The sequence below is a fragment of the Stenella coeruleoalba genome, assembly GCF_951394435.1.
Source record: "Stenella coeruleoalba genome assembly, chromosome: 10".
Taxonomy (NCBI): domain Eukaryota; kingdom Metazoa; phylum Chordata; class Mammalia; order Artiodactyla; family Delphinidae; genus Stenella; species Stenella coeruleoalba.
In genome coordinates, this window is record NC_137156.1 from 70,041,770 (window position 1) to 70,066,634 (window position 24,865).

The 24,865-nt window shown below is 50.3% G+C and overlaps 1 protein-coding gene across 1 annotated transcript in view; it reads left to right on the forward strand.

Moving 5' to 3' along the window:
- The window catches only part of CACNA1D (calcium voltage-gated channel subunit alpha1 D), a gene marked incomplete at its 5' end in the record, with an annotated part of 318,918 nt that overhangs the window by 225,392 nt on the left and 68,661 nt on the right, over positions 1 to 24,865 (forward strand). The window contains 12 exons of the mRNA XM_079934343.1: positions 3,764 to 3,851; positions 5,167 to 5,193; positions 7,776 to 7,936; positions 8,892 to 9,117; positions 9,248 to 9,455; positions 11,981 to 12,101; positions 14,778 to 14,892; positions 15,417 to 15,486; positions 16,355 to 16,421; positions 17,167 to 17,314; positions 19,426 to 19,555; positions 22,785 to 22,844. Coding sequence (XP_079790469.1) covers positions 3,764 to 3,851; positions 5,167 to 5,193; positions 7,776 to 7,936; positions 8,892 to 9,117; positions 9,248 to 9,455; positions 11,981 to 12,101; positions 14,778 to 14,892; positions 15,417 to 15,486; positions 16,355 to 16,421; positions 17,167 to 17,314; positions 19,426 to 19,555; positions 22,785 to 22,844 — 1,421 coding nt within the window. The remainder of the gene's footprint in view (positions 1 to 3,763; positions 3,852 to 5,166; positions 5,194 to 7,775; positions 7,937 to 8,891; positions 9,118 to 9,247; positions 9,456 to 11,980; positions 12,102 to 14,777; positions 14,893 to 15,416; positions 15,487 to 16,354; positions 16,422 to 17,166; positions 17,315 to 19,425; positions 19,556 to 22,784; positions 22,845 to 24,865) is intronic.

Sequence of the window (24,865 nt, forward strand, 5' to 3'; positions counted from 1 at the left end):
ACATACCAACATGTACCAATACTGAAACATACACCAGTGTATTTAAGGATGCACCAGAGCCACACGGGTGGTGTGGCACGGTGGCAGGGACTCAGGAGAGCTTTCTCCTCACACATCTGAGCTGCGTGTCCCAAGGCAAGTGGGTCAGTTCTCTCATCTGTGAAATCACAGCGTTTGCTCATGTCATCTCAGAAGCCCCTTCCAGTTCTAACAGTCTGTGACTCTCCTGTCTTGATTTTTTAAAACGTAGATGGGATCCTATTGGGGCTAAGTGAAGTGAAATCCATATCAATTTATGAACATTACAAAAATGAATGCCTGGTGCCAGTGAAGGGTGAAATGTTTTAATGTACAAACAAGCTCCTTGGTTATGCCCACTGGGCCCTGTGTCTTCTATATGTCTGGAAAAGGAAACACTCCTTTGGCTGCAGGGAGAGGCTGGAGTGGACGGGAAGGGTGCCAGGGCCCCGGCCAGAGCCTGGCTCCTCGGCCTGGGGGGAGGGACTGGATCCAGATCCATTTCCAGGACCAAATGAGGTCACCACGTTCTGGAGTGGTCACTGCTCTCTTCCCCCAGCTGCCCCTTCTTCTCCTCCTCCTGAGCCCTAGGGACGTGACTCTGGAACAGATTTATTTATTAGGGACCTATGGCTCTGTAGGTGTCAAACAGTGATGCCAGAAAAGTTGCTTTCCATACAACAGGCTAAATGAGAAGTAACTCAGTTTAAGACAGAAAAGATACAAACCACGGGTGTTGGCCGAGGCTGGTTCAGAAGTGCGGAAGGCTGTTCAAAAGAGAATCCTCTGTGCAGTAGTAGAAGTGGGCAGGGCGAAGTGACACTGGATTTGGACCAACTAGGGAGTGTCGCCTTGCTTCCAGGGAGCTCCAGGAAAGCTTTTCTGAGATGATGGATTCATCATATATGGGCCTCACTGATGGCCCAACACTGCAGACCCACTCTGTATCTCACCTCTTACAGTTCTGCCAGCAGCCCTGTGAGGTTAAGTACTCCCCAGTTTACAGATGAGAAAATGAAGCCTTGGAGATGTTCGGTCACAAGTGTGGGGTGAAACTTAGACCTGGCCAACCTGAGAGCCCACCTTAACCACTGTCCCATCCCACCTGAAGGATGGAGCCCGCTTGGCAAGCAGGAGGGTTCTCTCCAGCAGTGCAGCCTCAGTTTCTGCTTGGGGAGTTCAGTTTTATTTCATAGCTCCCCACCCCCACCCCTAGTCCAGGGAGCAGCTTGTACATTTCATTCACTAGTAGTTGGCACAGAGCCAGAAATGCAAAATGATGTCCCTCCCCGTCCCCTGCCCCCCTTCCCCTAGGCAGGGTGGTGTAATTTATCTGTTTGGATCGGATCATTTGAGAAACAAGCTTTAGGGATGAAATGCAGCAACTCTATTGATGTCATCATGGGAGTAAAAAGCCACAAAGCTTTTGCCCGTTCAGGAGAAGTTTGCTCTTTCGGAAATAGTGACTGAAGTTACGGTATGATTAACAGTGGTTAATAGTAGAACCATGAAGTGGCAAACTGTTAGAGATGGAAGTGACCCTCAGGAGTCTAGAGGTAGCGTCCCCACTTTACAGGCAGGACACTGAAGCCTGAAGAGAGGTGGGACTGCCCGGGGCAGAGCCAGGACCTAACTGAGGCCGAGGGCCCTCACCCACCCACCCCACCCCCGCCCCATGCTGCTCTCAACTTCTGTCCTCTCAGTGGTGGCACTAAGCACCAAGAGAAACATTCCACAAAGACGACTCATGCTCACGTTTGTAAGGGTCTCCCACCATGCTTTTCTTTGTGCGGTTCCTGAAGATAAGGGTGACCTGTAGGAGGAACCTCTGACAATGAACTTGGCTGACTCAGGATTTTTTGCTCTTTCTGCTGAAGTCAGAGCATGGAACAGTAATGCAGGAGTGAATTGCATGAGCAGCCTCCTGTGTGTGTGTGTTTCTATCTCTCCATGGAGCTTTTTGTTAAAGGTTTTCCTGTGATTGGATTGTGGGCTTTTTTTCTTGCGGGCGGGCGGTGTTTTTGTCTGTTTTTTGCATGGAATGGTGAAAGAGTGGATCAAAGTTTGTAGCTGGTTTCTTTCGACCTAACTAAGGAAGAAAAAGGTTATTCTGTGAGAATACCAGCTGTGTTATATGGGTCTGTAATGATCATTTTGTCTTCACTTTTGAAACCTTTGCCTAAATGTGCCTGGAGGTAGCTATTGAGCCCCACCCCTCGCAAGCAGGCTCAGTTCCCTGGGTGCTCACAGAAGGGAAGGGGTCTTCTTCAGTGCCTCAGAAAAGATGTTTCTCAGCTCTCTGGGCCCTTCGAGTCAGATCTGTGTCCATCCCTGCCATTCACACCCTGTCTTCCCGCTGAGCAGGGTCCGCAGGCGTGCACTGCACAGACAGAGCTCGCTGGTCCCGCACCTTCACCCTGCGTGCCTGAGCTGGTCTCAGACTCCGCCCCACAGCACTCCAGGCACCACTGCCGGGTTTTACAGCTGAAACCAAGGCGTCCTTCCTAAGAGGAACCATATGGGCAGAGCTTGCAGGGGGAAAGGGTTTCCTGTTGGCACCGTTAGGTCTATAAGAACCATAAGGTCACTGCAGTTCAAAGTTATGCATCAAGGAATAGAAGAAGTGCATGGGTTCGGGTGATTCTCCTGTGTTTCAACCTTTGACCACCTCTCCTAACCCCAGAGCAGAATTAGTCGTTACCGCACTTGGTCAGACCCCTGCGGTAGCTCTTGTCACAGTAGATTGAAGTCCAATGGGGGGCTGCCTCTCCCATGGGCCCTCCAGGGCAGGTGCAGAGCCCAGTCCCTCTCTGCGTCCCACATCTCCTTTGCTGCCTGGTCTCCAGCACACGTCCGTGATGTTTCTAGGGTTGAATCAAGTGGAGGAGAAAAAACACCCATGTGCCAGATGGTGGCTCTGGGTGGGTCCCAGGGCCACCTGACACTAGCAGGTGCATTTCAACATTTCTTCCACTTCTGCTCAGGATCGTGCTATGGGGGAGGGAGATGTGCCCAGAGACCCTGGTAGCACTGGGACCACAGGCAGCTTTGCCTTCTGGTCGCTGGTTGAGAGAAAACCTTCTTCTCCCCATAAGGCTACTTCTTGGTGCTCTAGTGCCGGTGTCTTTGGTCGGCACCTTCTGCATCTTGGCTTCACAAGCTGGGCAGAAGAACATCAGATAGATTAACGGAAAATGAGTCAAATTCTTAATTTTTTAGAGAGATTTTATGCTTGGTACCTTCATGCACTCCTCCCTCTATAATACCTCCTCTCCTTCAGTATATTTAAAATAAGAATTTGTGAAATATTAGGTTTGTTTACAGATTTTCTAGAGTGCTTCTTGTTGGGACAAGAAAAGATGTAGCTGTAACTGAGATGTTTTGATGGCCTCTCAGTGCAAACCTGGAAATCAGAAGAATAAGCTGGCGCCAGGCACCGCGGCAGGATTCAGTTTGGTCCCCAGGCTTCTTCTCTTGGGAAGTTGGATGGACAGGATCTCTTCCTGTCGGGGGACTTTGTGGGAAGTCCTCGGCAGATCACGGAAATGAGGGCTCCCCGCTGTGGAGGCGCCTGGCTTCTTGGCATTTCCTTTTGCCAGTCAAACCCCTGAGGACCCTTCATCACCCTCCTCGCCCTCTTGCCAGATTCCCCAAGGGTCAGCCTGGAGGCAGAGATCACATCTGTCCCGTCCCCGGGCGCACAGTGCATCCGTGGTACCACTTAAAGCGTTTCTTCTCCCCACAGCCAGCATGCCCACCAGTGAGACGGAGTCTGTGAACACGGAGAACGTGAGTGGGGAAGGCGAGAACCAAGGCTGCTGTGGGAGCCTCTGGTGAGTGGGGTGGGAGGGGGGGTGCCCTGAACTCTCAGCTCCTCCTGGCTTCTTAGAGAAGCAGATATGAGGAAGACACCCAGATTTCAGGGGAGCCCTGGAGCCATGGCCTCAGGTGCAAGTGGGGTGGGGCGGGCTCACCCTGGACCCCTTGGTCCTCCCCCTAGCCCAGATGCCCCAGACCCCCAGCATTTCACCTGCCTCTTCCCTCAGAGCGGTCTGTCCCACTGGGGTGGAGCCTGCCGCGGGCTGAGCCGGGTAACCCAGCAATTCCCCTGTGTCTACTAGGTGCTGGTGGAGAAGAAGAGGCACCACCAAGGCCGGGCCCTCTGGGTGTCGGCGGTGGGGGTAAAAGGCCTGATTCTCTGAGCCTGGTGCTGGCGTCAGTGCTTTGAAGGGCTTGTATGGCAGAATAGAATGTGCTACGTGTTTAAGTTTCCTTCACTCACGGGGTCTCCCAACCTCACGTATAGTGGCTGGATAACAAGACCCCGCCCTCCTCGGCTCACGCACTTTGTCTGGAGCCCTGCACCACCCTCTCCCAGCCGTGGAGGATGCCGTCACTCTAACACCCACTGGCTTTTTTCTAGACGAGCTGGGCTGCAGCAGCGGGTGCACCAGCAGCGTGCGGCGTGCAGAGCATCGCCTGCTTTGGGGGAGGCCCGTGCGGTTTTGTCTGCTTTCTGCTGGTGTCCTTCGGGTCTTATGTCTGTTGAGTACAGGCGTCATTTTTAAGAGAATCTGATCTCCTTGGCAGAGGTTCATAAAAATGATGTGTTCGGAGCAGGAAGCTCAACCGTTTATGAAGTAGATTTGCCTCCTCTCTCTTGCCCTGCCCTCCTACGATAGCATGAAGTAGGCGGGGAATGGGTCTGCCTTGCCACTTTACAGAGGAGCACACTGAAGCTCCAGCAGGTGCGCTGCTTGCCCAGGCTCTCGCAGTGAGTGACGAGCAGGGCTAGGACTCCGAGCCCAGGGCTCCTTTTGCTGTAGTAGCAGCAGCATGTGCTGCTGTTGAGATGCGAGGCTGAGCTGTGGGCAGGAGAGGGCCTGCTGGCTGCGGTGTGAGGAGTTTGGGTGAGGGGAGAAGAACCCCTGGCATCACCACCTGTGCCAGGGCTGCTCAGGCAGCTAAGAGTCTTCTCTTGCTTGGCCCCCTGCTCGGCGCTCACCCCAGCTGGCCCGCCGCGGGAGCCGGGGGTGCTGGATCTAGGCTTCCGTGCATGGCTTTTATGGTATCTCTGCTGAAATGTGGGGGGAGCGTAGCCTCAAGACTTCCTAACAGGAATCATATTCTTTTTTGTCTTTCTTTCAGTCAAGCCATCTCAAAGTCCAAGCTCAGGTCAGTATCTTCTTTCTGTACTTAAGCCTGTGTGGGTTTTTTATGTGCAGACTTCCGAATTTTACATAGAGTTGCCCTAGACTTGGTGTTTCACTCTGTGGGCGCTAACATTCATGTAGAAGATCAATCTGCCCAGTAAACAGTAAGTACCTGCCTTGGAGAACAGTGTAGTAGGTGCCAAAGATCTCCCCCTCCAAAACAGGCAGACCAATAAGATGCAGCAATGAGCAACGTTGTGCCCACTAATCAACCCTTTACATCCCCTCCCAGCGTCCTTTGTCTAAGAGAGATACTTCCTGTCACTTCTCTGCTTAAAGCTTTTCCATGGAAGGAAGTTCAGGAGGTCTTCTGAGTTGCTCATAATGTCCTCTTTCTTGCTCTGGGTGCAGGTTACACAGTCTGTTGGTAAAAACTCATTGAACTGTATACCAATGGTTTGATACTTTTCCATATAAGTATTATTTTTCAGTTAGAAATAGTGTTTTACCACTATATACAAAACTTAACTTGTATGATTCTGTTCATAGGATTCCGGATGACACAAAATAATAGAGAAAGAGAACGAATCAGTGGTTTCTGGGACTGGGGTGAGCAGAGTGGATTTACTGCAAAGTGCCATGAAGGAACTTTACTGAGTGATGGAAATATTCTACATCTAGATTGTGGTTACAAACTGTAGAACTAAATAGAGTAAATTTTACCATATGTGAATTAGATCTCAGTAAACCTGACTTAAAAAAAAAGGGACTTCCCTGGCGGTCCAGCAGTTAAGACTCCGCACTCCCAATGCAGGGGACACAGGTTCAATCCCTGGTCAGGGAACTAAGATCCCACATGCTGTGGGGCGCGGCCAAAAAAAGAAAAGAAAGAAAAAAAATTAAAAGCCCTTTCATGGACTTCCTGTTGCCAGAGGGCATTTAAATTCCTTCATAATTTGGCCCCCAGCTCACCAAAACATGGTCTCATGTTTTGACACCCTTCCCAGACTCTGCACTTTGTTATTCTGGACTGCTTTCAAGCCATCAAATGTACCACACCCGTTCTTCCCATCCAAGTCTCTTTGAGGGAGCTGAGTGGAGTGCCCTGCCCTCTCCCCCCGGCTAACTCTTACTCAGCTATCGAGAGCCAGCCCAGACCTCAGCTTTTTGAAGAAGCCTTCCCCGACTCTTCCAAAGATCCCTTGCAGCTCCCTTCTCTTTGCTCCTGTACCCAGTACCCTGGGTGTAACACTTGGTGTGGATTTATAATTACCTGCCACAGCCCGGTATACTGTTCAAGGACAGGGGCCATGGACCATGCCTTCACCTCCACGTGCCTAGTGCAGGGTTTGTGGGGATGAGACGGTCCCCTAGATTTGGGAGACATCTGTGACTTGTCACTGCAGCGTGAATAGACCCACCAAGGCTGGATCTTGTTCAGGACACCTTGCTTATGTGTACTGAATTACGCATCACAGGAGAAACCCAGTCTTGTGGGGACAGTTTTTAGTGTCCTCAGTGGACTTCTTCTATGCTGGTGATCATATTTCCAGCTGCCATTACCATCAGAAACCACATAGCAAGAGCAGTAACCAGATGCACCTTGCTTGTTCCAGGTCTTGCCAAAGAGCTGGCACAACTCTTTCTTTGGCCCCTGGGTTACAGTGTTCTTAGCAGATCGGTGCAGCTGAGTTGGCCAGGGCTACAGCCCTGGACACAGCCTGGAGATTCTTCTGACTCAAGCACCTAAAGGAAGCGCCCACCACCCCCCATCGTTGAGCACAGGCTGGACAGAGCTGACACTGCCACTCGGCCTGCCTTCCCTGGGACCCCCTTCACCAAGCCATCCTGTGGCAGGGAACGTTTCCTATAGGAAGACGGGCTAAGGGAAAGAATACTTTCTCTAATTACGTACTGCAGCTGCGAATTGGTAGAGGACACGCTACTTGTCTTTTTGGCTCAGCTCATTCTATTTGTATGGAAACATGATTCAATATTAGCTTTTCTCCTGAAGGTGTATTTTGAGCATCCCTAGTTAGAAAGGGCACCTGATGACTCAGGAGTACTCAACGTCGACAGCTCTCTCCGGCTCCAGAGGAACCTCCAGATTTAAGAAAGGACTGAAAGTTTCCCTAAAAGGAAAACTCGGGTTTGGGAGCACTTCGCTGCCTGGTAAATTCCACATGATGACTGAGGTGCTGCGAGAGATGTGTATGATAAGCTGGTCTCTCTGCCCTGAGAGCTCGGACAGATCCACGTGCCTCGAGGTGGGCACGTGAACTGCATATGTGTACGAACTCATGATTCTGTGAATATCTAGATTTCCTAACTGGTTTGAGGACTGCATATGACAGATGATGGGGTTATCTAAAGCCATAGGAAGGAAACTGATAGCATGATCAAGTCGACTGTGCTTTTAAAAGTTGCATTTTAAAACCAAAGTAATTTGTCTTACGAGGTCTGGTCATTTCTATGCCATTTGTTCTCATCTTTCCTCCCTGCACCCTGACCCCAGCTGGGACCTCCAGAGTGCAGTTACTCCTCAGTGATGTTGATCAGGTGCTGCAGCTGTCATCCAGGGAGTGACGTTTGCTTCTCTTTCAGCCGACGCTGGCGCCGCTGGAACCGCTTCAGTCGCAGAAGGTGTAGGGCTGCCGTGAAGTCCGTCACGTTTTACTGGCTGGTTATTGTCCTGGTGTTTCTCAACACCTTAACCATTTCCTCTGAGCACTACAACCAGCCTGACTGGTTGACACAGATTCAAGGTATAAGCAGAAGCCGTTCTCGTTCTGTTCTGAATAGGGGATCCCTGAGGCTGTCTGACTGCAGTCTAGTCTTTTCTGATGGACATAGGGTAGCATCCAGGACCGTTTCCGGTGAGCAGTAGCTTGGAAGGCGGCAGAACCAAGCACAGGGCGCACCTGGAGAGGGGGTGCGGTCTGCGCCACGTGGTGCGTGAAGCACCTCGAAGCTGATAACTCCAGAGCAGCTCGTTGTCTTAACCCTGTGACAACCTGGGCTCAAGGAATCAGGCAGCTGGAAGGGACCTCATCGTCCCTTCTCCCCGTCTCCACTGGAAGCTTTATCTTCCTCTGTAGTGTTCTTGGCAAGCGGTGGCTGTTCACCTACCTGCATTGCCCCAGCAGGGTGGTACGGGAGCTCATCCCGTTCTGAGTTCGACAGTTATGAGCCATTGTGAAGCCCTGCCTGACATCAGCTCAAATCTGTTTCTGTCTGACTCTCCAGCCTGCTGGGTGGCATTTCCTGAAGTGACCCTGAGAGGCAACTGCTTCTTAGATCATGGCGCTGTAAGGAAGATCCGACAGGTTTTTTTTTGTTACTGATTGAAACAAACAAACAAAAACCACGTGATGACCTCAATGCAGAATTGTAGGCTTTTAGGCCTCGAAAGTAGCAGAGATTATGTGGTAAACTGCCCCTCCCCACTTTACAGTCAGTGAAACTGAGGCCCAGAGAAACCGAGGAACTTCTCCAAGGGGCACACGTCTGGGTAGCAGCCAGAAGTAGGACCAGAGCCTGACAGACGAGCAGACCATAAGCGTTCTTGCCGCATTTCTGTAACTGGGGCGAGAGCAAAGACAAGGGCAGAGGTTCTTGGGGCACTTCTGGCAGCGGCTGGTGAGAGGGAGGCGGGGAGGGAGAGGTCAGAGCCACTCCCATGATGAGATCCCGAGGACGTGTGCCCCTTTGTCTTTCTAGATATCGCTAACAAAGTCCTCCTGGCTCTGTTCACCTGCGAGATGCTTGTAAAGATGTACAGCTTGGGTCTGCAGGCATATTTCGTCTCTCTTTTCAATCGGTTTGATTGCTTCGTGGTGTGTGGAGGAATCACTGAAACGATCTTGGTGGAACTGGAAATCATGTCTCCTCTGGGCATCTCTGTGTTTCGCTGTGTGCGGCTCCTGAGAATTTTCAAAGTGACCAGGTGAGGACGTGCGCATCTCACTGCAGGTGTTTTCTGAACGTGGGTGGTGGTCAGCCCTGTCCCCGCCTGGGGGACCTTCTGCTCCATCCCAGGTGGCGCTCTGGGCTCACCCGCTTGTCTTGACTTGCAGGCACTGGACCTCCCTGAGCAACTTGGTGGCATCCTTGTTAAACTCCATGAAGTCCATCGCTTCGCTGCTGCTGCTGCTTTTTCTCTTCATCATCATCTTTTCCTTGCTGGGGATGCAGCTGTTCGGCGGCAAGTTTAATTTTGACGAGACACAAACCAAGCGGAGCACCTTCGATAATTTCCCTCAAGCGCTTCTAACGGTGTTCCAGGTGGGTCCCCCGCCATCCTTTCCCTGGGCTGCACCTTAGGGGATGCCTTCCCATCTGTCCACGAATCAATAAGACAAAACACTCCATTGTTACTGTATTAGTGACCTCTGCCCTAATAACACTCTGATTCATTTTGCGCCACGTAAGTCATTTGTTTTGCATCTCACTCCCGACCTATGTGCTGTGATTTCACGTTTTTGTGAGACCACTAGTTGTATTCCGAAATAATCAACCAAAAATTTGTGTTTGATTGTATGAGGTTTCTGAGGTTCCTGTGACATAGGCTCTAAAATCCTCTCCTTGTCCTTTGCTAATTTTTGGCAGCAGGCAAGTTTTGTAATCCTGGTTATAATGGATTTATGCAGAGAAGTGACTTCTAAAGCCCTCGTGCCTTGGTGTATAGTCAGAGGAATCAGGGTGATTGAAGAGTTGTGACAGCTTTCTGGCCCTTTGTTGTCCTCCCTCGTGTGATGTAATGAGGACACACAGACTCAGGATGTCTCTGCTGTTGGGACCTCTGCAGGCATCGGGCTGAGAAGGGAGCAGCAGTGTCAGAGGTTCACAGGTGGCCCTGCACGCAGAGGCCCAGCCTCTCCACCCCACCTGGCTGTAAGCTGAGGTGTCCCAAACCCCCACCTTGTGTATTGTGAGCTGAAGCCCTTCCTTAGAGCCTGGCAGGTAGATTTAAAAGACCCACCTGGGGCTTCCCTGGTGGCGCAGTGGTTGAGAGTCCACCTGCCGATGTGGGGGACGTGGGTTTGTGCCCCGGTCCGGAGGATCCCACATGCCACGGAGCAGCTGGGCCCGTGAGCCATGGCCACTGAGCCTGCGTGTCTGGAGCCTGTGCTCCACAACAGGAGAGGCCACAGCAGTGACAGGCCCGCGTACCGCAAAAAAAAAGAAAAAAAAAAGACCCATCTGCCTGGGAATTCCCTGGCGGTCCAGTGGTTAGGACTCCGTGCTTCCACTGCAGGGAACGTGGGTTCCATCCCTGGCCGGGAAACTAAGATCCCACAAGCCACGCAGCGCCCTTGTTGCCCTCATCTGTCCTTGTTGCTTTTCACATGCGATGCCAGCAGCGAGTCCTGCGGGAGAGGGGGGGAAGGCCTGGCGGGAGGGGCAGTGGACATGGACGTCCCACGGTGGTTCCTCCAGTGCTCAGCTCTGTGACCTTGGAAAGTCACTCTTTTCTGAAAAATGAGAGCCTAGGGAATGATCTCTAAGGTTCTTTCCTGCTTGGACGTTTCGAAGTGAATGGAATTACTGTCACTGTTCTAGGCCTGGCCTATAGCAATAACGTATAATATAACTCAGTTTTAATTTTTGGCCACTGATGAGTCTTTTTTTTTTTTGTACTTTCAGAGAAACCTGCATGGTGGCAGGCAGTGGTTTTTGTAGTACGTGTGCACGGCACAGAATTCAAATGTTAAAAAAGCATATAAAGTGACAAGTCTTCCTCCCACCCAGCCACCGATTTCCCGTTGTCGGAGGCAACCACCGTTAAGCAGATTCTTCGGTGCTCTCCCAGTGTACTTTCTCAGATGTAAATAAACATAGCTACCTGCCTATCCACCTACAGATGGTAGCTCATCCTACGTGCTTTTTTTCATCTTTCCTTTTAACAACTAACATGTCCTTAAAAACCTTCTTTACTGGTCCGTAAAAAGCTGCCGCCTCCTTCTCAGTGCTGCTCTGTTTTGTGGTGTGGGTGTGCCAGGGTTCATGGGTCCAGTCCCCTGCTGATGCATATTCCACTGCGTCTCGTCTTGTCTGAGTGGATGACCTTGAAGATACACCATGGGGCACGTGTGTGACAGTAGGTCTGTAGGATAAATGCCCCCAAGTGGAACTGCTGGTTTAAAGGGTGTGTGTCCATTTTTCACTTTGACACCCTTGCCCAAGTATTGTCTTCAAGGCTGTGGTAGTTCATCCTCTGGTGATGGGGGGTGGGGACCGCCCATTGCCTAACTCCCTTTCACCATAGTGAGTGTTCAGACGTTTTGATTACTGCCCGTCTGGTAGATGGAAATGGTATCTCATTGTAGTTTTAATTGATGCTACTGTTGTCAGGAGTGATGTTGAATGTCTTCTCAGGTGGGCAGGAGCCAGTTATAGTTCCTTTTCTGTGAATTGCTTCACCTTGTCAAACCATTTGCCAAATTTCTATTTGGTTGTACGGCCCGTTTTCTCTGGGTAGGTATATACGTGTTTAAATGCACAAAGGTCCTGGAGAGACACACCGACAGCATGCTCCTGGGGAGCGGGCCGAATGGGCTGGGGTGTCGTCAAAGGGTACACAAGCCTTACATGGAATGCTATTTTATTTTCACCAGAAGAGTTAACTCATGTATTTATGTGATTAAGCATAACACTTAAAAAACTATAGGATAACAGATGCGTTTGTTCAGTGCAAACTGAACTGTGAAAGGCAGGTTACACCAGGCACGGGCAGCCCCCAGGAGCTCTGGGAGAACCGTGGGAACTGTGAGTCCACCTGCCCGCTGATCCCAGTTTTGGCTTCTTAGATTCTGACAGGTGAAGACTGGAACGCTGTGATGTATGATGGCATTATGGCATACGGGGGCCCGTCGTCTTCGGGAATGATCGTCTGCATCTACTTCATCATCCTCTTCATTTGTGGTAACTGTATCCTTCAGCCTTCAGGCTGACCCGGGCCGCCTTGTTGTCCCTGTCGTGTTTGCTGTCTTCCTCTCTGAGTTTCCCCGTGGCGATGGTGGTAGCCGTGGTGGTGGGGAGGTGAGTGCCCTCACCTCACTCTTGTGCCCTCCTTCGCTGTTGCTAGGGCAGCACAGGAGAAGCAGAGTCTCAGTTAGGCTTTGAGGAATGAGAGCAGCCATGGGAGGGAGCCTGAGACGGCACGTGGGCTGCACCAGTGGCCACCCACTCGGCATGACGTCCCATCTCCTGTACAGGTCCCAAGGCGTAGCTTAGGACAAAGCCCTGTTTTTCTCTGTGCCATCACCCTTGAGGGTGTAGGGAGGAAAAATGTCCCTCTAGCTTCCAGGTTCTTTTGGCTGGCTTGTAATCAAATTGAGGTAAGACAGATTAAGAGGAGGAAAACAAATTTAATTTCATACAACATCCCTTGAGCTGTATCTTCTCTGGCTTGTTAGTGAATTTTCTTCAGGGTGGAAACCCCAGTGCAAACCTATGGGGACAATGCTTTGTTCTTCAGTGTATTATGTGGAAGTCCCTCTTTCAACACAGAGAAATGCTAGGAGTCTCTCATGCAACTCCAACAGCCCTGCTGCAGGGAACCACCCTGCTCCCCCTGCCCGGCTGTCTGCATATGCCTCTTACTGCCTGTGGGTCCTGCTGGAGTTTGGGGTGGCATTTCTCCATCTTCCCAACTAGATGAGAAGCTTCTTGAGTCAGCGACCTCTTTTTGTATTCGCATGTCTCGTGGCTTACACCACAGGGTCATGCACACACAGCCCTTGGTCAGTGTTTGTTAAGTGAATGATCAGTATTTTCTTTTTCTGCTCTTCTCGTGATTAATTCTTTAGGCCACAGCCGTATACTGGTCTAATCTGCAGAGAAGTATTCCCTGGCCACTTTCCAGTTAGATATTGTGTTTTCTTTGTAGTATATGTGTCACTCTCTGAAATCCTTAAGTAGTTTATGTTCTGTCCCCCCCAGCTAGAATAGATGCTACTTGGGAGCTTGGACTCCAGTCTGTCCTGTTTCCTCCCATGTCCCCAGCACCCGGAACGGTGCCTGGCACATCAGAGGTGCTCGACAGATGTTTTCAAATAGATTCCGCGGCACGCCACTGTTTAGGAGGGTCTGGTGGGTAATGCTTCTAAAAACAGATAATGGGTATTTGCTCTTGGAAACCACCTGTTACAAACTTGTAAGATTTTCCTGTGGTTTATTACTCTGCGTTTTCTTTCTACTACCTAAAAGAATCTAGTGTCATTGTAAGACTAGAGATGCAGTGTTTCTTCGTTGCAATCATCAGTAGGGATTCTCAGTGCAGTTATTCCCAGCACTAATTGTTTTCTGAGCCGTGATTACCCCACGTCTGTCAGAGGAGAGCTCGTGTTGCCAAGCCATCGCCAAGCCCAGGACAAACTGCTTCCCCAGGCTCATTGCTGCTCTGTTAAAAAATAATCCTACTGTATCAAAGGTGTTTTGAGAGCCTTCATAGAATCCACTCACACTTCTATCCTCTTTAAAGACTTGAATAGGTCGAGCATGACATCCCCTGGAAGGCTGCTCATTACCAGCGCCTTGTTAGGTTATGTTTGTGGACATGTTCAGCAACCTGCCTGGGAGTTCACATTGCGGAGGGTGTGTGGGGCCGTGCTGTGCCTCTCCTGTCTTGGGGTCCCTGGGCTCCCGTTGTCCTGCACGCAGGTGGCGGTACGTCAGCTAGAGGGAAGCATCAGTCAGAGAAGGGAGTCGTTTTGACCTATTTATTGCCCTCTGATCCCTGTGCTTCTCCAAAATGTACTTAACTGCTAACAAGTAAGAAACAGGCATCGTCTGATTTGGGAACGTTATTCAGGATATTTTTTTGTCATTCAAGGAAACCACACATAGAACATTATAGTAAGAGCGAAAAACCTGATAACTTGTTCAGTCACCCAACTTTCTACTATTTGCAAAAATGAAATTCAACCACAATAGTCTAAGATACAGCCACCGGGGGACAATGCAGAGGAGTGGTCCAGCGCCATCGGGCAATAAGGCAGGCGTGCTGGAGTCAGTCAGTGTTTGTGAAATGAATGAATGAACGAGGTATTCACAGACTCGGAAGCCCATTTCAAATAAGAAAGGCTCTGTCTGCCTTGTGCGACGGGATCATCATTTGAATAATGTGTAGCCTTTGCAGGGTCTTATTTGGAAAGGACACCCCAGACAGATATGTTGTGGGTGTGAGTGTTTTAAAAGAAAGAAAACAAAATTCATAAAGCGAAACGCAAAATGCATAAAAACAACACGCTTATGTTATAGCTTGTTTTATGCGATGTGTGTCATAGCCGTAGACCCCTAGGTGTAGAGACACATGTGCACAAGCACATACATGCACACGCATGAAGGGGAATGTTGGCGTTTGTAGGTTTTCATGGGTTTCGGTGAATCTTAATTTTGTTTTTGGCCAGCTTATCTTCTACAGGTTCTAGTTCTTTTTGAAAAACAATGGGACTCTGGTCTCCTAGCTTTACCAAGTGAACATAGCACCAGGGGACAGTTACCTGTCAGCAGCCTCCTGAACACGGGGGCATTTCATTGCCATTATTGACCGTGTGTAGCTGCGTTTAGAACCGTGCTGCCTCCTTAACATTTTCGAATTAGATATTCTACTGAACGTCTTCTTGGCCATCGCTGTAGACAACCTGGCAGATGCTGAAAGTTTGAATACTGCTCAGAAAGAGGAAGCTGAGGAAAAGGAAAGGAAGAAGATTGCCAGGTAACCCCATTTTCACCTGGGCGGTTTGCCGAGGGGTTTGCCCCGAGGAGCCGTTCGCAGGTGGGGCCTGCCGGGGCGCCCGGCTCCACAGCAGCTGCAGCTCCTGTGCTGCTGCTTTGTGGCGATCCTGGCTGGTCCTGTGAGGCCGACCAAAGAGGATGGACTCTTGGGCAGAACCCAGGCCCTCGGCTCTCATCCCCTCGGAGCTGAGAGCAGGAGTCGCGCGTCCCCACGCTTAACGAATCACTGCAGTTAGTTTTGGCGTCATAAAATAAATGATGCGTTCAATGCTGATTAGCTCTTGGATGAGAATTTTAATAAGATGATCTGCGTAATGAATCCAGTGCAGTGAGGTGAACAGGAAGCTCTGGGTGTGGGTTGTGCTATGTTCTTGCTATTAGGGTTGTTTCCAATTAACTTCCGTCCATCACTGGGCCACTGTTGATTCAGAATCCTGATTAGCTTTCTTATACAAAGCAGTATGGTTACGTGGGTTTTTTTTTGTTCTCTCCTCTTCTCTGTAGAAAAGAAAGCCTGGAAAATAAAAAGAACAACAAACCAGAAATCAACCAGATAGCCAACAGTGACAACAAGGTAGATGTTACTTACATTCTCCACTTTGTTTCAAAATGATTCCGTTGATATCACCGTAAATGTACCCTTTACACCGTGACAGTGTTGTGTGTGGTATTGTGGAGTAGTGGAAGTGTGGCACCCCGTCACAGACACTGGCTTTCCAGGGGTGTCTGAGTGAATTAAGGCGCTTAGCTGGTTGTTAACGGTATTTCACCAGAGAGCTGGTATGATGCATACTGAACTGGTCTGACCGCTTATTTTTTCTTGATTGGAATGATGTGGTCAGGCCTGACCTGTGTCAGTGTCTTCTCAGTGGGGATTAAAATCAAGGATTGCTGAAAGATGTCTGTCCCCAGAGTGCGGGTGTCTCAGGATCAGAGGGTCTGGGCGCTTAAGGCCCTACTGTGAAACTTTGTGCACCGTGTCAGCTCTGGATTTTTCATTAATTTGTTCATTTATTCGGTGAGTCAGTAAATACTTTTTGAGTGGTGACTGTGTGTCAGATACTGAGGACCGGGAACGGCCAAGACCAGCGAGGTCCCTGCGTGCGTGGGGCTCTCAGTCTGGCGGGGTGGCAGGAATCCGTAAGGCAGTTCTCTTGTAGCGTGGGTGCCAGTGTTGGGAGAGGAAGAGGCGTGGGTGGGGCTGGCTGTCCCTGGCTGGGCAGGGGTTACACCAGTTTACTCCTCTTCTGCCCTCAGACCTTCTGTTTTCAGCAGAGTCACCATCTGGGGGCACCTGCTGTCCCGACACACTTACATACAGCACACACTCTGGAGACAATTCCTCTGCCCCTTGCTGGACGGCAGGGTTGAGCCTTTACTCGCCCCTCTCAAGTACATTTAAGTTGGTCTCCGTTCCTCCCAAGACCTCTCTGTCTTCCCAGGTCACCATCGATGACTACCGAGAAGAGGATGAGGACAAAGACCCCTACCCGCCTTGTGATGTGCCAGGTATGTGGCGGAGGCCCGAGACAGGCTCTCAGCGCGTGAGCCACGTGTCTTTGCTCTCACTCTGATCAGCGGCTGAGTCTGCAGCTGGCTGGCCCAGCTGGGCGCACGCGGGGCTGCCGAGGCCGCCGAGGCCACGGGTGCAGTCCCCTCGTGGGCCGGTTAGCTCTGCTTTTCCTCGTGGTTGCAGGCGGCTCATGTAACCTAGGCTCCGGGGGGTGGGGAGAGAACGTGCAGGTGGAGCAGGGCAAGCCCACACTGGGCTGGGGCATCTCTCTAGGAGACGGCCAGTTATCAACATTCACCTGATACTTCCACCTCGACTGGGGCTTTTACTGGCTGACATAGGAGGGACCGTGGAATCAGGGAGCCTGGGGACCTGTGTGTGCCTTGAAACCCCACACAGCTTTTCAGGCTGCAGCTGAGCACGGAGGTTGCTGGGGAAGCAGCAAGGTGCTGGGGGGATGGGCAGTGAGAATCCCACAGCTGCCACCTTCACCTTCTCTCAGACCTTAAACTGCTGGGGCCTCATTCCCACAGCTACGCATGCTCACCAGACGGCCTCTTCTCAACCCCTCCCCGCTCCCATATACTCTCCGTTCAGATTTGGAAGGGTTTTGATTAATGTAAGCTGGTAGACGATGTTAACGTTTAAGCCAAATATTCATGTGAAATTGAGGACGACCATGGAAACCCAAATGCAGTCTTTGTTTATTTCACGCCTAAAAAAAAAGTGTCTCCTTTAAAGTAGGTGAAGAGGAAGAGGAGGAGGAAGAGGATGAACCCGAGGTTCCTGCTGGACCCCGTCCTCGAAGAATGTCTGAGTTGAACATGAAAGAGAAAATCACCCCCATCCCCGAAGGGAGCGCTTTCTTCATTCTTAGCAAGACCAACCCGTAAATATCCCCTTTCTAGTTGCACGGCTGCCCCGTCTCCCCCAGGACCCTACAGGTTGCTGGAGGGTGGCTGGGGATGGGGTGAGGGAAGATGGTTCTCAGCCCCTTTCTGTGCCTGAGCGTCAGGGCCCCCAAGCCCCCTCGGACCCCTGTCCTGCTCCAGCCTTGCCTTTGCCCTCTGTGCATCTCTTCCTAGCCTTCCTGTGCCTGGACCAGGGGCTTAGGGGTGTGACCAGGTCCTGGGAGAAGTGCTGTTCCAGATTCTCCTCCCCACCAACCCCTGCACTGGGGCAGCAGTGGTGCGATACTGTGGCTTGGTCAGAGCCCACAGCTCTGGTGTGCCGTGAGTCGTCACTTGTGAAGTGTTTTCCATCCAAAGGACCCTTTCTTCACGAGGGGGCCTCTGTTAAGATGCTGTGGGGAATGAGGATTTTGACCAACTTCTGCAGAGTATCTTCACCCAGAGATCCAGTTTAGTTGATTACTTTTCCCTATTGAGTTTGATGGTGATAAAGTAATAATCGCTCAGTGATATTGTATAGATGGTAGCTGTTCAGTTCAGCTCCCTGATATCCTGCTTAAAATGCATTTCTCTTGTTGAAATGATCAGGTGCTCACCAGGAACATGATAATTACTCACAAGTACTGTAAGAGGAAGATGTGTATTTACTAGCTGGTTTCTAGGTTTCAAATGATCCGGGAAGGAGTGAAGCGCCAGGGGGAATCGATGGCTCCCGGAAAGGTTTCTAGAATTGCAGAAGCAGTTCTGGGCTGTCGGCAAAGAACTCCATAAATTCACAGGCTCCAGGGAGACATAGGTGGGAAGCAAGGGGGGCCGCAGTCTTACAGACTCGAAGACTGGGTGGTAGTCTTCATCACCGTTGACAGTTTGGGTATCTCTTTTAAAAAGTTATTCAGCTGACTCACTGACATCTACAGCTCATTATGTCTGCCTATATTGGGGGAATGGATTGATTTCCCCCCAAAGCTTTGAGCACTCCTGCCCTCACAGCACTGGAAGGCCTTCCCTAGCTGCTGATGTCTTGCAGGCCCTCCAGGGACCACATCCCAGCATTAAGCAGCCCCAAAAGGGAAGATTTGAAGCAAGGGGTCACCTTCATATAAAATGGGCTCCAGTTTTTAAAGTGAAAAAAACGTTTCAAAGGAAAACCTACATGTATTCTATAGACAAAAATAATCTTTAAATTCTAAAGTCAAACATTGAGGCTAAGGGAAGTCAGGCACTAACTAACTAGCCCATGGGACATCAGGGGCGTCAGGAAAGGCTCTGATGGCCTGTGGAGCCATTGTGAGAGCCAGGGCTGGGGGCGCTGAGCACACGCGGTAGCATCCTTCTAAGATTCTTGCATGATGGTGTAACTTTCACTTGACTTTCTCAGAAGTACTTGTTGTGGGTCGACTCCCCCTCCTCCCTGCAAAAATAGCACTTACGACAGAATCTCCACATAACGGGAGATTGCACCAAGCCTCACTTACCGTGGCCATGTTTTGATGCAGCCCAACTGCTGGGATTGCTTCCATTCTTTTTGAGCTGTTGGCGTGAGCTCTGACCTTGGTCTCTGTTCCAAGGCAGGGAAAGGGAGCAGCTGGGCTTCATGTTATGGTGGGGATATGTCACCCTCAGACCTGGATTGGAAATCTGCCCCTGGTCCCTACTATCTGGGTCACCTTTTTTTTTGGCCACACTGCTCGGCTTGTGGGATTTTAGTTCCCTGACCAGGGATCACACCTGGGCCCTCGGCAGTGAGAGCATAGAGTCCTAACCACTGGACCGCCGGGGAATTCCCATAGCTGGGTCGCCTTAAGAATGTTCTTTCACAGGCTGAAGCCTCAGTCTCTTCACCTTTAGAAGGACAGTGTCCACACTTTTAAGGACTCAGTGAGTGGTCTCTGCGGTGTGTCCATACAGAACACTTGGGGTCTGCCATCCTGGGGTTTCCAGGGGCTGATGGTCCGGTGGGTCCGTTTGCTGGGTCGGGGCTTGGGCGGCACAGGGACAGCCGTCCTCCACCTGGTTCGTCAACGCGGAGTGGCCCTAGTGTGCTGAGGGCCCTTCTGGGGCTGCGTCCATGCGGCGGCTTTCCCCGCAGGATCCGCGTGGGCTGCCACAAGCTCATCAACCACCACATCTTCACCAACCTTATCCTCGTCTTCATCATGCTGAGCAGCGCTGCCCTCGCCGCCGAGGACCCCATCCGCAGCCACTCCTTCCGGAACACTGTAAGCCCCCAGCGAGGACGGCAGGGCGGGGCTCCCGGGTCGGTGCCGAGCTCTTGGGCAGAGGCCGCGTCCGTGCAGGGCCTGCAGGGGCCATGAGGGCAAAAGCTCAAGTGGGCCTCTTGTTCACCTGCAGGCATTTTGTTTCAGGTTTGTCAGTGCCAGAGAGGTTTTGTTTTATGGGCACAAACCTTTCTTGAATCAAATATTTTACACCTCGTTTCAAATATTCTGCGATAACTGAGTATTTTCAGGGGCTCCGCTCCTCTACCTCTCGGTTCCTCGCTGCCAACATTTTGGTCCCTCTTTCCCCCTCCCTGGTCCAATTCACATGCACACCTGTTTTGAGATTCCCGCCTGGTGGCAGCATCCAGCAGGAGAGAAAGTAAGATTGAAAGCAGGTGTGTCACATGCCCGGGAGCTCTTATGTAGGGTTGGCAGGAAGACTTAAACGCGCAAAGCTACTTGGTTCTGTTACCGACAAGAAACACAAGTTAGGGAGACGACAGATGTGGACCTGAAGGGTTCAGTGGAGAAGAACTAAGTTTTGGTTAGTTTGGGGCAGGAGGTGGCTTTACAAAGAAAACAAGCAGCGGGTTTAGTCTTGTATTTGTAATCAGTTTCGTAATTTAGGGCTGGCTCCCTTCCCCAGCATCGATGTTGGGCAGAGACTGGTACCTAAATCACTTCCTGCCTGAGAAATTCAGTCTCAGCAGGTCAGCTGTCAGCACTGAGAACAGTCCAGAGGCAAGACAGCTTCAGAGGACGGTAGCCTGTTGACTGCCCGGCCTCAATACCATAGCGTAGTTTCAGATGATCGCCCAGAAAGCTGCCCGGGGAAGGAGGCCCGCAAGTGTGCGAGGCCGTCAGGGGTCACTGCCTTGCCTGGTTGGTACCTCTTTCGGTACAAGAGATTTTTAGAGATTTGTGGATTTAGACGAATCACCAGATCAGTGTCCCACGATTTCAGTTGTGACAACCAAGCCCTGTGCTGTCTTTTCATTTCCAGTGCTCTTGGTTTGAAGCCTGGCAAACCCAATCTATCAGATTGCTGAAACTCGAGCACCCTGATACAAAGATTAAGGGATCTTCCCCTCAAAGCATGCGTGGGTGATGTAAAGATGAAGGCCCTGAGCCTGTCCCAATCTGTACTCAGAGGTTAGGGCTTTTGTTAAGATTCTCGAGGCTGTCTAAACACTCAGATGCAACAAGGCCCTCAGTGTCACTGGTTCCATCCTAAAGATGAGACACAAGGGGGAAAAGCTGTTTGGGAAAAAAATACCATTATGTGATGGACTAGGTCAGAAGCTAGTCCTAGAACACAGATTGACAAAGAGTTAATTTACATGCGGGCCTCACGTTCTAAGTTTTTATTGTAATTACTTCCCCATGGGTTCATTTCCCTGCAACTTTTCGCAAGAATGTTATTGTTCGTTTTTAATAGATGTACATATGTATGTGTGTCTTGCTTTTAAAATACCACAGTGTTTTTATTTGACTGTAGTCAGGACACTTAACATGAGATTTTCCTTGACAAAATTTTAAGGATACAAGACAGTATCCTTAACCCTGGGCACCATGTTGGATGGCAGATCTCTGGAACTCACTCACCTTGTAGGACAGGAACTTTACGCATGTCTACCTCCCGCAGCCCCTGACAACCGCCATTCTGCTTTCTCTCTGCGAGCTTCACTACTTTAGATATGTCATATAACTAATATCATGCCGTGCTTTTTTAAAAAAAAACCTTAGCTGATTCATTAGTGAAAAAGAGAAAGGAGGCAGAGTGAGGAAAGAACACCCTGCCTCCAAGGGCTCTGACCCCGGGTACCAGGCTGAGTTGTTGGCTCGTCGGCAGCTGTGTCATTCTTGGCTACCCACGTGCTTTCAGCAGGCACAGCCCTGCTGCGACCTCGGAGGGGCTGAGGAGGAGGGGCAGGGTTCCCTGTGGGCAGCCTTGGTAGTGTACTGGGAAAGACCTTTCACTGCCTGGCCGGAAACACAGATACACAGAAGGGTTCCAGTAAAATTTATAAATCCCCAAATGGAAACAGTTTGGGAAATGAATAATACCGTCTGAAGAGAGAGAACTTCAGCGAGGAGGGCTGCCTTTGAAACAGAGGTCCTCGCCTTAGTGTAACCCTGGGGTGGGTCCCACACGGACACAGCAGGGCCCGCGGCTCTGGACTGACACATCGGAGGCCTGGCTTCCCGCTCAGCGATGCAGAGACTGGCCGCGTGGCCTGAGCAGCTGCCCGTTTTCAGCATCCACCTCTGTGAAATGAATGGAGTTGGCCTGGGTAGGCTTCACGGGTTATCTTCCAGGGCCACTCTCTTCAGTTCCCCCGAACCACAGAGCCCAGTTGTCATTGCAGGTAAGCAGCCCAGACGGCCTCTCCCAGTGGCAGAGTCTCGGCTGCTGTGTTCGTGGCTGAGGAGTCTCTGTGGGCAGCCTTAGACAGCCCCACTGCTGCCCACCTGCCTGCCCTTCGGCCCCCATGGCTCTGAGGAGAAGCAGGGACCCCTGAAGGGGTTAGCAGGACTCCACTGCTTGGAAAGGAGACGGTATTCTCAGGAATGCTGATAAAGTGGCCTGGACCATCATTCAGAGGCCAAGTTAGTCCGTTCTTTGAATGGACCCAGCAAGGAAAACACCTGCCTTGAGAGAGAGAGCAGCGTTAGACGCAGAGCAGCCGGCAGGAGGAAGATGATAAGTGAAGCTCTTCCTTGCAGGTTTCTCCAGCCCGGCACATCGGTGGGGGCAGGACGTTTGCTCCCTGATTGAATGGGCTGGAATTGGAGGGGACACGTGGCCCCATTTGGTGCCACTAATACCTTTGTTTCCATTTTCCCTCCAATCCAAAGTTCAGCTGAATGACAGCATATTTCATTCTACCAAAAAGGCAGTTAAAAATCTAAAATGTGTGTGAGGCTAATTTATCTGGTGCCACAAGTTACTTACCAGCATAGTGCTTTCATAAGTGAGCCTCTGTCTGCCCAGAACACGAGGCTGGGCCGGGGGGCGGGGGACGGTCACCCGGAGTGCTTACAGGAGGTAAGTATCCCCAGAGTTCTTGGTTGGACCAAGGTGGGGCCCTTTGAGCATGTCTGCACTTTCCTCCAGGGTGGCAGGCATATCCCGGGAGAGCGGGTCTCTGACCGCTTGTGGGCGTGTAGCTGCTGGGGTTTGTCCAGATGCCTTTTTCTCATCTCCACGTGTTGTGCCTTGCAGATACTGGGTTACTTTGACTATGCTTTCACAGCCATCTTTACTGTTGAAATCCTGTTGAAGGTAATGGCTTTTTCATTGATCCTCGCATACTCTAAAGCAGCGGTAGCAATAACGGTGGCAATTCTCTGTTTACCTTCCAGATGCTAGGTTATGCAGATTATGTCTTCACTGGTACTTTTGCATTTGAGATCGTTTTGAAGGTAACAGGTGCCACAGGAGTGTGTTTCAGGGGCCTGCTCCTGTGTGTGACACACGGCCAAGACGCGTGACGTGCTTTTGGCTCTTTTCAGTTTTTGTCCTCTGTGATCAAGCTCCGCTTTTCTTTTTTTTTTTAACCAAAGGATTTTTTTCCTGTAACCATTCAACTTGTTTTTGCTGTTTCTTTTTAACCTTTGAATGCATGTAGGAGCTCCTTTGGCTTCCTAATAGTGATTGGGAATTATATTTTGCTCCTTTTTTAATGTCCTCTGAAACGTGTCAACTGATAACAGATACAATACTATGTGTGAACTCTCTTCCACCCTTCTTGACATCAAAGTCGGAGGAAAAGCATTTCTCCTGCGAAGGGAATGTCTCTCTTCTCATTTCTTTGACTGCATTATGTTTTCAGTGCTCCCTAAAAGAGTAACACACTATTTTCTTGCAACAGGATTTGCAAGATAATGTGGGTCTCTTTGTGTTAAGATATATCTGTTTTAATGGATGGGCTTACATTTACACAAACGGAAAGAGCACCCTCTGGACAGGGGGCCCGGAATGTACTGCCCATGCATGAGTTGCCAGTCGCCATTGCTGCATGTGGTTTGTGCACTGGTTGTGAAGCCACCCTGGGGAGAGCTCGTTCCTATGTACTCAGAGGTCTGGAGACCCACAGCGGAGAGCCCAGAACGCCAGACTTGCTGAGGGGCATGCGTCCTCGCAGTGCTGGGACAACGTGGCCTGGGACAACTGTCAGGGCAGTCATCTCCTAGTGGAGAGAAAAGCTGGGAAATGAGGGCTTGGAACCACAGTTTCTTTAAACCATGTTGGGGATTTTGTGTGTGCATCTCAGGACCAAAAAAAAGAAAAAAATATGTATTTTAAATGTACCGTGGAACTTGGGCTCTTTACAAAATCTTCTGTACAATGAAACCTCAGTTAACATTCCAGGCAATAGGGTATTTAGTTATGTTCTCTCTCTCCTTTTTTTTTTTTTTTTTTTCTGGTTAATGAAAATACTAGCACAAAACCAACCAACCAACCTCTGTTTAAACCCTTGTTAAAAATCTTCTAGACATTTGAGTTCATTTTCCTGCCTTTAGGCCAGTAAATTTGGTTGACGGTTGTCCCAAGTGAGATGCTGCCTGGGTCAGTGAGCAGAGTCTGCCTCCGTCTCCACGGTGATGGGCATCGGAGCAGAAGGCCCAGGGCGTGGGGTGCACGTACGCTCACCTGGCCTCTGCTTCTCCTCAAACTGAACAGGAAAATGTTATCTTTAGCCTGTTAGCCTGGTTAATTGAGGTTTTACTTGCCACATTTTTAAGTTGTTCAGTACATTTAGTTCCTCTTGGGCTTCAGGGCAAAGAGATAACAGGTTTATTTAAAAGAAAAAACCCCACAATTATTGCTTTTCAATTTTAATAGATTTGCCTCAGTGACTTAAATCTTCCAAATCAATTCTCATTTTGAAAGTATCTCATAGAGTGGAAAATGAGCTAAAACAAGGATTCAGAAAATGCAGAATCTCTGAGAAGCAGCTGACGTCGAAAGAGTGGTTCCTGGTGGCCTGGGGAGGATTTGGAAGGCTGTTTGGATACGGGGTTAAACCATCTGAAGTGGCCTTTTTTTTTGTAGGTTAAAGAGGGTTAATTATTGGCAGTTCAACATGGGCCAGTATAATTAGCTCCCAGCTCTGCCTCTCCTCTCCTGTACTCATCTGAAACCTCTCCCATCTGTTTTTCTAAAGAGGCAGTAACTCCATGTATTTATTTTGCAGTTTTTATTCTGGAGCACTTCCTCACTAAGCTCCTTATTCAGGAAGCTCAGTGGGGAACCTGCGGTGTGGGCTCCGGGTACTCGGGGCCGTGACTTAGCAGGTGATG